The sequence below is a fragment of the Lagenorhynchus albirostris genome, chromosome 6 (assembly GCF_949774975.1).
Source record: "Lagenorhynchus albirostris chromosome 6, mLagAlb1.1, whole genome shotgun sequence".
Taxonomy (NCBI): domain Eukaryota; kingdom Metazoa; phylum Chordata; class Mammalia; order Artiodactyla; family Delphinidae; genus Lagenorhynchus; species Lagenorhynchus albirostris.
Window position 1 is genome coordinate 59,610,646 of NC_083100.1, and position 14,003 is coordinate 59,624,648.

The 14,003-nt window shown below is 43.8% G+C and overlaps 1 protein-coding gene across 6 annotated transcripts in view; it reads right to left on the reverse strand.

Moving 5' to 3' along the window:
* Positions 1 to 14,003, reverse strand: part of RAPGEF4 (Rap guanine nucleotide exchange factor 4) — a 238,044-nt gene that overhangs the window by 8,152 nt on the left and 215,889 nt on the right. For all 6 annotated transcript variants that reach the window (XM_060152643.1, XM_060152644.1, XM_060152641.1 and 3 more), the window contains 4 exons: positions 12,651 to 12,741; positions 8,772 to 8,822; positions 7,905 to 7,992; positions 7,425 to 7,489 (listed from right to left, as the gene is read on the reverse strand). In XM_060152643.1, coding sequence (XP_060008626.1) covers positions 7,425 to 7,489; positions 7,905 to 7,992; positions 8,772 to 8,822; positions 12,651 to 12,741 — 295 coding nt within the window. The remainder of the gene's footprint in view (positions 1 to 7,424; positions 7,490 to 7,904; positions 7,993 to 8,771; positions 8,823 to 12,650; positions 12,742 to 14,003) is intronic.

The following is a 14,003-nucleotide window of genomic DNA, read 5'->3' on the forward strand; positions in this document are numbered from 1 at the left end:
AAGTAATTTCAAACTTCCAGAAAATTTGCAAGAGGAGTCCAGAGAACTCGCATACAACCTGGTGAATGACTCTTAACAAGAACAACCATCTTAAGGGCACTTCCCAGGCGTCGGGCCTGTCCTGTTCGGCAGCTCACCGGGACAGCTGACCAATGGTGAGAGTCTGATCTGGACGAAGGCGTAGATGGCGCATGCCCAGTGACACCGTGTCAGGTATTTATTTCTTTATCAAGCTGAAAACAGAGCGACTCAGAAGCAGATGTCCTGCCTGGGGCCTGAGTTGCACAGTGACCGGCACAAAGATGCTGTCCAGAGAGGGAGTGGCCAGCTGTACGCACTTGAGCCCAGCCCAGGAGAGAGGCCCTGAGGCTGTGGTCCCAAACACAAATCTCCCTCAAGCTCGGATGCAAGTAATTCCTTCTCCTTGAATCCAGTGAGGGGTCAGAGGGGGCTCTTCTCAGATGGGGTCCTCGGGGCCCAGGCCTCCCCATTTACCTTCTGTGGCACCCTCCCCTCGGGGGCAGGCTGGCCACCTTACACCTTCACTCCCATCCAGATGGTCGATGACCCACCAGGCCTCCCCAGCCGTCTCTGGCTTTTCTGGCCAGCTCTGTATAGACTCTTGTGCCCTGTCTAAGCTCTCCTGTCCCTGAAGGGGAGTGGACTTTCACGTCTGTTTTTCAAGTTCAGGCCAGCAGGCCCTCCAGGCAACACCACCGTGCACTGTTCCTCTCCCAACCTCCTACGCACAGCCAGCTGCCAGACGAGCCTGCCTCTTCTTAGGCCACGCTCGCTCTCTGCTCCAAGTCCCTTGAGAAGGTGCTCCCAGATGTCAGGCGTCTTCTAAACGCCTGCCCTCAGACGTTTTTGTCTTTCCTTCTGTTGCCCCTTGAGATCTTTGCCCTCCTTGTTCTTAATGTTTGTAAATTGCTTTTTCTTTTCTTCTTTCTGCCCCTACTCATTGGACTCTGCCCCCGTCCATATGCCTGTCAAATCTAGGATCTCAGTCAACTACTCCTTGCTTACCATGTGTAAAACCACATTCACACCATTCTGTTTATTTCACTCAGACCCTCATATGTTTGGGACAAGAATGTTTTTCCACATGTATATCCAGAAATATATTTGTCTCTCACCTGCAAAGACTGTGCCCATGACAGCAACCAGGTGGAATTAAAGGCAAGGTGAGGACCAGAGATAAAAGATAAAAGGGCCCAGGAGCTGAGCCAGTCTTCACCGTATCCCTGAGGAAGAACCCCGGCCCCTCTTCTGGCCTGTGGATCTTTAATATCCAGGAGGTGAGTGACACACAGATACAAGCATGTAACAGGCATGATGCTCATGGTATATTGTACATACAATGGCCATGGGGACATGGCAGCTCAGGTGTCTGTGCAGGCGCTTGCAGAATATTGTGCATCTCTGAACGCAGGGAAGGACACTGAAGGACTGACACAATTAGCGCTACAGGGAGGAGGGTGGACAGAATAGTGTCGAGTGAGGAACAGAAAGCTAAGGGAGCCATTTTGCGTAAGGTATCGGTAACATAAAATGCTTGGGACATTCTGCTTAATCAGATTTTCTGATAAAATAGAAAATGCTTTTGGATTAAATCTTTGTTACATAAATTCCTTAATAAATGCTTTAGTGTACTGTCCTATCTCACTAAGTCCAACCCTGGAATATAATTGGGTTATTCTTTCACTCAACAAACACTTTTACTCAAGTATTTCTTGCATACTTCTGATATGCCAGACACCTTTTTGGGTGCTAGAGAAACCAAACGGATAAGATACTTGGTCTAGGACATTTACATTCTAGTGGAGAAGGCAGGCAATGAAGAGGCAATAAAGATCATCTTAGAATGTGAAACCAGCTGTCAAAGCAAGGTTATCTGTTGAGATCCAGCTGTCTGGCGAGGTGTGGATGGTAGAAGAATATTTGAAGGATGGTCAGGGAAGACCACTCGGAGGAGGGACACATGAGCTGAGACCTGAATGATGTGAAAGTGGCAGAGTGGTGAAGACTGAAGGAAGATAATTTTGGGCAAAGGTAACAGCTAGTGCAAAGGCCCTGAGGCAGAAAGGAAAAGAAAGAAGGTTGGTCTCACCAACTTGGACTGAATACAGCGTAGATGAAGTGTGAGATGAGGCTGGATGGGGACTCAGGGTAACAAGTCTGGATTTGATTACATTTAACATGGTTTTATTTTCCTCTGATACAGGAAGTTACCTCTCTTTGCGTTTTGCTTTTTCACATTTTTTTTTAAATTGAAGTATAGTTGATTTACAATATTACGTTTGTTTCAGGTGTACAGCAAAGTGATTCGGTTATGCATATATATGTAAATATATATTTTTTCAACTATAGTTTATTACAAGATATTGAATATAGTTCCCTGTGCTATACAGTAAATCTTTGTTGTTTATCTTTTTTATATACAGTAGTGTGCATCTGTTAATCCCAAACTCCCAATTTATCCCTCCCCCAACCCTGCTTCCCCATTGGTAACCCTAAGTTTGTTTTCTACGTCTGTGAGTCTGTTTCTGTTTTGTAAATAAGTTCATTTGTATCATTTTTTTAGATTCCACATATAAGTGATATCATATGACATTTGTCTTTGTCTGGCTTACTTCGTACGATAATCTCTAGGTCCATCCATGTTGCTGCAAATGGCATTAATTTATTCTTTATGGCTGAGTAATATTCTATTCTATATATATATATATACACACACACACACACACATATAGATATAATATTTTACATATCTATATATACCGCATCTGGTTTATCCATTTATCTGTCAGTGGACATTTAGGTTGCCTCCATGTTTTCGCTATTGTAAATAGTGCTGCTATGAACACTGGGGTGCGTGTATCTCTTCTAATTAGTGTTCATCTTTTCTGGTTATATATGCCCAGAAGTGGGATTGCTGGATCATATGGTAGCTCTATTAGTTTTTTAAGGATCCTCCGTACTCTTCTCCATAGTGGTTGTACAAATTTACATTCCCACCAACAGTGTAGGAGGATTCCCTCTTCTCTACACCCTCTCCAGCATTTATTTGTAGACTTTTTGATGGCCATTCTGACCAGTGTGAGGTGGTACCTCGTTGTTTTGATTTGCATTTCTCTAATAATTAGCAATGTTGAGCATCTTTTCATGTGTGTGTTAGCCATCTGTATGTCTTTCTTGGAGAAACATCTATTTAGGTCTTCTGCCCATGTTTTGATCAGGTTGTTTTTCGGTTATTGAGTTGTATGAGTGGTTTATATATTTTGGAAATTAAGCCCTTGTCGTTTGCATCGTTTGCAAGTATTTTCTCCCATTCCGTAAGTTGTCTTTTCATTTTGTTTATGGTTTCCTTTGCTGGGCAAAAGGTTATAAGTTTATGTCCCATTTGTTTATTTTTGCTTTTTCTATTGCCTTGGGAGACCGACCTAAGAAAATATTGCTACGATTTATGTCAGAGAATGTTTTGCCTATGCTCTCTTCTAGGAATTTTATGGTGTCATGCCTTATATTTAAGTCTTTAAGCCATTTTGAATTTACTTTTCTGTATGGTGTAAGGGAATGTTCTAACCTCATTGATCTATATGTGGCTGTCCCACTTTCCTAACACAACTTGCTGTAGAGACTGTCTTTTCTCTATTTTGACATCTCTTTTATTACTGTTTTGAACTAGTTTATACCCTTTATTGATTTTTAATACTTCATGTGTTTATGTTTTATTTTCTTAACTGCATATAATCTCCTAAAAGCTAAGGACTACTTTTTGGATTTCTTTATATTTCCTAGCAAAATTCTTTGCCTAGACACTCTACACATATTTAATTGCTTTGAAAAAACATAGCCTTTGGAACATCTGCATTTAGCCCAGTTCATGTATTCTATATAAAGAAGTAAACTTTCAAAGTCCTTTGGTAGATTTCTATTGTGTTGGAAAGGTCTGGGAATTGGGTGGATTTGAACACTTAAAGATTTTTATTTGGAGATTCTTTTTTCCATAGCTTGATATAAGTCCAGTGCTCTAACCGTGAATCTTGTAATAATGTTATTGATGATAGAAGACAAATTGTTGCTAATAATGTAATGGCATGATTAGTGATACAGAAATACAAGGGTTCAAAACATTTCTCTTCCTTTATGAATTAGCTTCTATTATTGTTTCCAGAAGTATAGAAGTTTGCCTTAGGCTTCTCTTTCCAAATAAAATGACTATCCTAAAATAATATTCATAAATAAATCCACCTAAATATGGGTGTGTCTGAAATAGAACCAACCTCCTAATACAGCAGCAACTGTGGCTATCAGCATGCTTCATGCAGCCTGGGGTAGTGGCAGCCGGCCAGCATATTATCCTCTGATCCATTGCTAGTCTACTTCCTAAATGTTATAAATATTCATGTATGCCATAGAAAGCTACAAAGGGCTTTATTCAAACATTTTTTTGAATATTCCTTTATGTTCCCCCCAAAGGAAAGACTGTCTGCCTTTTTTTTTTTTTGGCATAAGGATCAGAGTGTGAATTCTCTTTTGTTCATACTCATAAATCCTGAAAACCAATATGCAACAAATTCTCTAATCCTCATTTCATACCTCAAGGGTGAAGAGGTTCAAAATAAAAATACTTCGGGTTGGCATGGTAGTTCACTGTGACTGTGCAATGTTGCCACCAAGAAAAGACATCTGTGCTCTCGACTACCCTGGTGACTTCTGCCCCTGGCAGGGGCTCCCTCAGGGGATACAGCCTACCAGCCCCACAAAGGCTGCCAGCTCTGCTTACCACCTTGGTGAGCACGATGAATGACTGGGAAGCTGCTCGGACCTGAACCTGGAAAGGGAGACAGACACATCCTTCCCCAGGAATGCAGTAATAACACCAGCCACTAGTGGGAGTTGTAAGTGGTGGTGGTATGGGGGCAGGGGTGGGCTAGTTTATGGGGAGAAAAGGCTGGAAAGTTGGCAACAAGTGCCAGGTGGTCTAAGCCCGGTTTAAAGAACATAATCAAATCTTTCTGAGACTCCAGTTCGTTTTTCAGTAACACCTAACTCATGGAAGGGTAACTGTAAAATCCCACTTTCTCGTGGTATGATTTATCAAATGAAGTAAAATTGATCACTGCTGGAACAGAGAACTTAGCAGTATTCTTTCAGTATCCTTCCTCTCCTTTTCTTTCATAGTGATAGAACCGCTTAATTTTGAGTGGGGCACATAGATACCCAAAATAAGGACTACATGTTCTAACTTCCTTTTCATGGGACTAAGTTTCTTCTGGCCAATAAAATGTGAGGCAAGGGGTGAGTGCGATTCCAGGTCACATCCTTACACGGAAGAAGCAGGTCTTCACGTTTTTCCTTTTCCCTTGCCTCTAGCTGAAACGGGGGTGGTGGTGGTCCACCACCTTGGACCATGTGGATGGTGAAATGGCAAGACGGGAGAAGGCTGGACCCTGACTGCTTCGTGGAGCAGAGCTTCCACACTTGGACATTTAAGTGCGAAAGGAATAGACTTATCTTGCTTAAGCCATGGCTAACTTAGGTTTCCATTATTGCAGCTGAACTGCTGTCTTAGCTCTGCAGTTGCTTTCAATCGAAAGTGGACTTTCTCAGAGCAGGATGTGAAGGACCTCTCTCCTCACTGACAGGTATGTCAGAATCTACTGCTGTGGGCACGAAGTACAGAAACAGGGAAGGGGAATTCCCTTAACATCCCCTGAATACGATCCTGACTCTTCCTTCCCAGGTTATGGATGAGACACACCAAGATCTAAAAACCCAGATAAAACAGCTTTCATCCTCCTTGACAGATATTTTTGCTGTTCTTGTTTGTTCTGTTAACTTTAACAATCAAAAGTTCTAAAGCCCAGTCAACTCTTTAGGAAACTCTGACCTCTACGCCTCTGTGCACGTGTGTATTTTACAGTCAGATGGTTGGCTTAGCCACCCCTGAGTGACGCGGGAGGTTCTTTACCTATTTGCTAAATCTTTCATTTCTGGACAACAGGTTTTCTTTTGAGAAATCAGGGAAATATGTTTAATTCTCTCTCTCTTAATAAGTGAGCAAAGAATGTTTTTACTTTGATCATAGAATGATTAAACCAACACAGCAATAGAGATGTTCCTACCCTACCCTTGGTGTGCGGGGAAGAGGAGAAGACTGCTGAGAAATATTTGCCCTCTAGTACAGGGTGTCTTTGAGGAGGGTGGACTCATGTGCTATCTCCTAAGAAGTTTAAGGCACGGGCCACAGTGCCCAGCACTTGCTGCAGTTCTTTACCAGGCTGGGCTTTGCAACGTGCTCATCCCCGAAGTTGAATGGTAGGATCCTTACGGGGTGACTGCGGGATGTTGCGAATTCTGGAGTCACGCACGGTAGCTGGATTCCGGGAAGCAATTAGAACAGTTTTCTGAGAAGCATGCTTACAACGCTGTATGGCTTACAGGAAGCCTTACATACTCTGGACCCACCAGTAATCCCCAGGGGTAGATGGTGTGTCAAGAATCTCCATTTTCTGTTGGGGAAATTGACCCACGGAGAACTTAAGGGACACCTACAAAGTGATGAAGCTGAGAACGGACCCTCGTGTCTCCTCAACTCCGAGCTCTGAGCTTTTCCTGTAGCGCCACGTCCATCACTGCAAAGCGAACCGCGGGCACGTTCTCACCCACACAGAGATAAAACCCTACCACCCCATCCATGCGGGCTGCAGCCAAAGGACTTAGAAGACAATGGAGCATTCCTGAACATGCACTATGTCGCTAAAGAAAGGCTTTGGCAAGACCTGCCTTACGGCTTCACAGAAGATAAGAAACTGCAAAGTAACTAATGCTTTTTTTGGGGGGTCGGGGGGAGGAGGCTGGAAAATAGTGACTATGTGCCAGTTCCACACAACTGTTAACTTTAAAAAGTTTGTTTTTGGTTATGAAGATTTTCAAGTTCCCGCTCTGAACTTGGGTGAACGTTACTGGCATAAGCAATACACACTCAGATGACGACTGTATAATAAAGATCCTCTGTAGGGTTGCCTTTACCTCCATGCACTAAAGTCAACCTCAGCAGATAAACATTTCAAAGGCATCCTGGGGCAGTCTAGCTCCACCAACCTTCCAACAAAACAACAACATGGAAGTCACTCTGGAACATTCGTGCATTTTAGCAACAGGCAGCTAAGGACGAAGCACACGGCATAAAAGCTAGCCGCTGCTGTGAGCTGTGGCATAAATACTATTCAATTCCACAAAAGAGAACTGACAGACTAAAAGAGGTAGCCAATTTGAACTGAATATTTCACAGCTCCTTTATGTGTAACTAGCTTTTTAACATGGCAGCATCTATGGAAATTATTTCCTTTATTAGTACAAATGCAAATTTTATTTTTTAAAAACCATCGTGGTTAAGGTTATAATACCATACGTACCATTTTTTCAAAGTTTACTAGATTGTCAATGAATGTCTTGTTCCCCTCGTGAGTAAATGTCATATCTGCAAAGAAATAAAAGTCACATTCGAATCACTAACAGAAATATGTCATACCAAGAAACCAGAATAGCACCATTAGATTATGCTGGAGGATTTGCATGACACTGCAATTGAAAAAAGCCGATAATAGTTCCTTTTATGTTAGGTGTTTACGTTTCTAAAGCACTTTCCCTGAGCTTAGTAAAATTTCCAAACTGACCCTCTGTTGCACTATCAAGTCTTTCAAACCATGCACAGATCCCTGCTCCTCCAATAATCTTTCCAACCCTTTCAGAAAAGTCAGGGCTGAGAGGAGATGATGAGGAAGGTGGAAAGATGGGATCATTCTTCCCAAGGAGGTCAATCTGATTAGGCTCCTGTTCATTTTCTTCCCCACACACTCACCACTGACTCGGCCTGTGCCTTTCCTTGGAATTACCTTTAATGAGCAAAGGCATGAAGGGGATGAGAGGAGGGTCCAGCTTGGCTACCGTCAGCCTGTAGGCCCTGTGGTTTCTTGAAGGATCCTTTAGAGAAACAAAGAGATCCTGGTTAATGACTAGTGACACGTGCACCACCCCCTCTACCTCCCAACACACCCAGCCTTGTCATTTCCCAGTCGGGGAGTTTTGAATCGAGTGTAGCTACAAAAGAAAGGTGGCTTCAGTTAAACTGATTTTTGTTTTAAAACAACTTCCTGTATCACATGAAAATAATTTACTTTTTGTTTCCTTTTTTCGTTGAACGGGAGATATGCCTCTAGGGATCCAGGGGAGAGATTCCCGTTGAGAGCCCATTTGAAATGTAAAACAACTCCCCAGCTGTGAGATTCCCCTTCTCCTGAAGCACAGCCTCCTTCCTGGGAGCCCAGCTCACCCTCCTACCTGCCTTGCACAGCCAGTCCCGACTTGCCTTCTCTGAAACCCTCCATCACTCCTGCCAAGTCCCACTCACTCCTTTTCTGTCCGTTAACACCTCCCAGCCAATGGGGAAAAATAATTTTGGCAAGCCGAGGAAAATGCAGCTTCCAATCCTTAGCCAGCCTGTGCTAGGTGGAAAGGATTCCATTACACTGCTTTTCTTAGTTACACAAATTGACCTTATGTGGGACATAAGTCCTGTTTCAGTTAGTACCTGAGGTGCCACTCATTAGTCGGACATGCTTGTTTTAGCAGCACTAAAATGGGATCATAAACTTCTTAAAGTCAGACAAGGACAGATAAAATTTCTGAAATGAGAACTTCAGCTAATCGGAAATTGGATTAATGCAGACCGTGAACAGAATAAAGGAGCCACTGTCACTCACCATTAAACTTTCAAACTCCGCATAGAACTTCTTGAACTTGCTTGGCAGTTTCTGTCAAGGAAATGAAAATGCCACACTCATAAGTCACATTCAACATCTAGCTACGTATCGTGTTACCATTTCTAGGGGAAGTTATTACTTTTGGCTCTTAATCAAACATCTCTAAGACAGGCCAGACTGTAATCTGTCTTGTCATTTGAGGATAATCTTAGAGAACTCGTCTTTCCAAAGTCTTAACCTAGTTGAACCAAAACTAACTATGGGTGCTTTGGTCTTAACTGCTTTTATAATGTTTTCTGAAATGGGTTATTCATACAGAGGGCTGCATTCCCAGACTACAAGTGGTTTGGCATTAACCCTCCACTGTTTTAAACGCTCCCATTCCCACAATTAGGAATTTAGACCAGGGAATATTAGGATTAACAGTTTTGGAAACTACCTAGGTTCAACCCTCCTCCTCCTCTACGACGTAAAGCTACAAGAGAACAGGGATTTTTATCAGTTTTGTTTATTGCTGTATACTGAGGGCCTAAAAGAGTGTCAGGTACAGAGTAAGTGCTCAATACATGTTTAATTGACTAGATTAAACCTGTGTTTTATAGATGGAAGAAATTAAACCTCATAGATTAAATGACATGCCAAAGTCACACAGCTGATGATGGTCAGAGCCTCTGTAACTCACATCTCCTGCCTCCTTTCCTATCGCCTCTATCATATGTGCTATGCTTTCCTACACAAGCATTTCTCCCACAGGATTTCTCTGCCATGCTATAATACAAAAATAGATAGTTCTATCAATTTAGTCATTTCTCATGGTTATATTTTGGCATATGATTCAATACCACACACTCACACCGTAGGTCAATGATGAATCATCTTTCAATCTATTGGTTCTCACTTTGCTTAGGTCCTGAGCTTACAGTAAAGCTGAACTTTTCTAACAGGGTCACACCAAGACATAGCAGCGTGATGTTCCCCATCCCGCGACCGTGGCAGTGCTGACCAAGTCCTGGGCCATGAATGCCCCGCTCAGCTCTGCTTCACACAGTGAAGTCTACCATCAACAACTGACTCACCCCATCAGGCCTCTGCAAGCCACCCAAAAGCTCCTCTCTCTTCTTTTTCTCTCTTCTCTGAATGGGTTTGTCATATTCCCATTTAAACACTGTAAACCATCTTATTTTGTTTCTAGGAACTAGTCTCCTTATAATGTCTAAACTCATTGTCCTAGTGCCTCTTTTCAAGTTGGGTTTCAGGGAAACCTGATATCCTCTTTTAGGGGGAAAGGTTCAAAGTGATGAAGGCTGGGATGGACATCGAGGGATACAAGGGTCTCATGCTCCACGGAGTGTCCAAATCATCATGCTAGGCGATAACTTTCCGTGAACACAGACAATTTACAAAATTAGGAGCGAATGACTTTTTTTTTTTTTTTTTTTTTTTTGCGGTACGCGGGCCTCTCACTGTCGTGGCCTCTCCCGTTGCGGAGCACAGGCTCCGGACGCGCAGGCTCAGCAGCCACGGCTCACGGGCCCAGCCGCTCCGCGGCACGTGGGATCCTCCCGGACCGGGGCACGAACCCGTGTCCCCTGCATCGGCAGGTGGACTCTCAACCACTGCACCACCAGGGAAGCCCCGCGAATGACATTTTTGGTTAGATCTATCACTCTAGTTCTCTTTCTGTGCTTAGCTGACTTTTGGGTCAAAAGCCGGAGTGCATGTGGTAATAAAACATGTGGGTCTTAATACTATTACCTATCCACATCCCATGCTTTCGGAGCAGGGGTTCTCAACTGGGGGCAATTTTGTACCCACACCCAGGGATATTTGGTGATGTCTACAGACCTTTCCTGTTGTCACAGCTGGGGTGGATGGAGGGAGAGGCGCTACTGGTATACAGTAGATTGAGGCCAGGGGTGCTGCTAAGCCTCCTACATGGCCAGGACATCACCCCCCCCTCCCCCGCCCCATACAACAAAGAAGAATGATCCTGCCTGAAGTGTCAAGACCACTGAGGCCGAGAAACTCGGCTCTGGGTTCTTACTCCCACTGGCTTTATCTCAGAGGCGTCTTTCCCCTCTACGCTGGACCATTCCCTTTGCCGCGTGGCTTCACTCTGTTTTCTGTTTTGTTCATCGACTCTCTCACGCGTGTTTTCTAGTTCCCAGAGGGCAGGCACTATTTCCCACTTTGCTCCTGCTGCCATCGTGCTGTTGTCGTGTGGGAAGCATGTGGGAGGGTCTTGGCAAGTCCAGGCAGATAAACCCAAATCAAAGACGCTCAAGAATGAAAGCTCTTCCTACAGAATGATCCAATTACATCTCAACTTAAGAGATAAAGGCTTACGAATGATGAAAGGTGACTCTCCTCTTTGCAGCAATACGCAAGGATGGAAACACAAGCTCACAGGCTGCTGTGCTCCTTCCTCTCCCCGTGGAATGAAGGACTGGCCAATAAACTCTCTCCCTTTGCTGCCTGTCCCCCCCCCCCGCCCCCCAAGCAGCCTCCTATTTCTCTCTTTAGACCAGGAAAGGGGATGCTGAGAGTGTTTTCCCCCATGCTACGGCCTTAATGTCTAGCTGCTGTTATGTGCACCTATATCTGGCCTTCCCGGACCCCATGAGGCTTCTTTGATTTTCCCAGCCAAATCATCTGGACTCTGTGAGCGTGAAAAGCTGGAAACAAGCTGGGGAAAGCAGACTCTCTGAGAGGGAACCCTAGATCTCCAAAGAGCTGTGGGCTACAAGAAGGGGAGGCTTGCACCCTGGCTTCATTGCTTACATTTATTGGCAGCACTAACTTTTTTTTACCAGCCGGAAGAGGACCCAGCCAAATGGCGTGCAGGCCTTACCAATTCCCTCATTCCTATATTCAGGGGATGAGCCGCTGAGTGCAGCATCTGCTGGGAATTTTCAGAGAAACCCAAGACAGAAGGACCTGTGAGGACCTGTCCTATAAACAGTGGAAACATTGAGGAGGAACAGAGAAAGAACACAGTTTCAAGAGGGAAGTAGGGAAGAAAATGTTTCAAGGAAAACATTTAGAGATGCAAACAGCTGCCTCTGGTGCCTTTTTACAGCAGCATTGCAAATTAAGATCTGTGTTACCTACTCCTTGCTCTCTCTTCGTGTCCCACTTACACGTGCCTTTTTATTTTTAGAAAGAGTCTATTTTCGTGTGTATGTTCCATTACAGATTAATATTTCTTTGACTACATACCACATGTAAGGGGTCAGGCATATTTTGAGTACTTAGCTAATGAAAAATGAAGCTGTTCTCTAGCACACATAACCAACTATCAACAAACCATTAATCGTATTTGCTACAGAAATTCACAACACACCTGCATAACTTTTGCACCAAACCGAATTCTAGCCAACCGTTGCTCCTCCGTACACAGAGAGGTCTGCTAGTAGTTAGGAGATGCTTGGTACTCAGCTGGGCCAAACAGTTGGCCTTCTGGTTAATTCTCCCAGGAGCAAAATGACTACTGGGATAAAAATGGATCTTCTGTCCTCTCTTAATTACAGATAAGGCTTATTTTAAAAGCAAGAAGCAGACATTTCAGAGAACAATAGGATCTATGAACAAGATGAAGTAATCCAAGCAATGCTATACCTAGGAACTAGACTTATTATTATTTACATTGTATAGTCCAGGAAGCTGAGACCCCCCTCATCCCCTCCCCCCTCTACAAAAGGACAATGCCTTTTAAAATTCACACTCTGAGGCAAAAGGAGACAGGTCACCTCCCTCAAAGTGCCCCACCTTTCCCACTGTTATACAAGCATGAGTGATATTTATAAAAAAAGACTCACTGGTGAGCCTGTGTTTTGACTCTTCAGGCAAATTCGCAGCTGGATCTCAGCTGAAGCTTACCTCCCATGTTAGTGCCAAGCGGCTCACAGCAACATTACTTAGTCCCATGACGATGGCAAAAAAGGAATTCAGATTCTTGTACTCCTTACAGCTGAAACACAAGAGGCACATACTGGAGTAAAATGCCACTTTTGAGTGAGATAAAAAAAAATTAGAGTTCTATTTTCTGATGGTCATTAATATTCGGCAGGACTCCTTTATGAGAGCAGGCAATGACAGATTTAATGCTCTGTGTAAGTTCCACTTGGGTGACCGTGTTCTGTTGTTTGATTTCTCACTGTAATTTTAGGAAGGTGATGGTTTGGGCCATCTAGGTTCAGGTTTTGAGGAGGAAGTTCAAGACACCTGCCCTAGGGATTGCTATTGTAATCCCAGAGCTTGCTAAAAGCCTTGTTGGACCTGGAGCGAAACATCTCAGGGGCTAGGAAGAGAGAAAGCAAAATGTCCTTGGAGACTTCCAGACTTTCAGGCTGAAGCCGGACACCTCAGGCTCTGGCAGCATGAGAGGGAACGAAGGAAAATCACACTGCTGCAGCCGCCAGGGCTTCTACCTGCCATGCAAATGCTTCCAATTTGTTGAAAAATGTCAGCTTACAAATCATGATCCCTATATAGCTAATAAGCTAAACAACTGACCAAAAAATGACCTTACTTTGTTTTACCAACGTCGATGAAGCTGATCATTTTGAATCTGTACTTATGCCATTATTAGATTTTATGAATATATATTTGGGAAGAAGAATATGGTGGAACAACACCAAAGGTTCTTATTAGAATGCAATATTTAGCCCAGGTACTTGGTTTAACTTAAGGAAAAAAAAAAAGGAATCTTCGACTTCTTTATACCAGCTCCTTGCAAAGGGAAAGAAGGATTCATTTTGCAAGGAGCACAAATCCTTTACCACAAATCAATATGGTTATCTAAGTTGACTACATCATAATTAAATCTTCTTTGGATTAGCATTTTCGCAAAAGGCTAATTGTTGCATGTGCTGCCTGTGTACTCCTTGCAGAGTGATTCATAAGTGGTCTGTGTGGAAATGGGAAAACAGATGTAGAGAAGATATGGCGTGTCTCACGCACCGCTAAGGGAGCAGGCGGGGCCTTCGATGGGCCGGGGCGGTGGCTCTCAGGTCAGGGGCTGAGAGCAACTTCAGAGTCCCTGGACTGAAGGCAGCGAGGCTGGTCATGGACATGTTTGCCTTTGTCCTACCTGTGCGATCATGAAAGCACACGCAGGACTGCAGGGCTGCCTTTCTGCTCACTGCTCTGGTTACCAACTAACTATCACCTTAGGTAAGTCACGAAATTTCTCTCTGCCTCAGTCTCCTCACCTGTAAAAGGCGAGGGTAA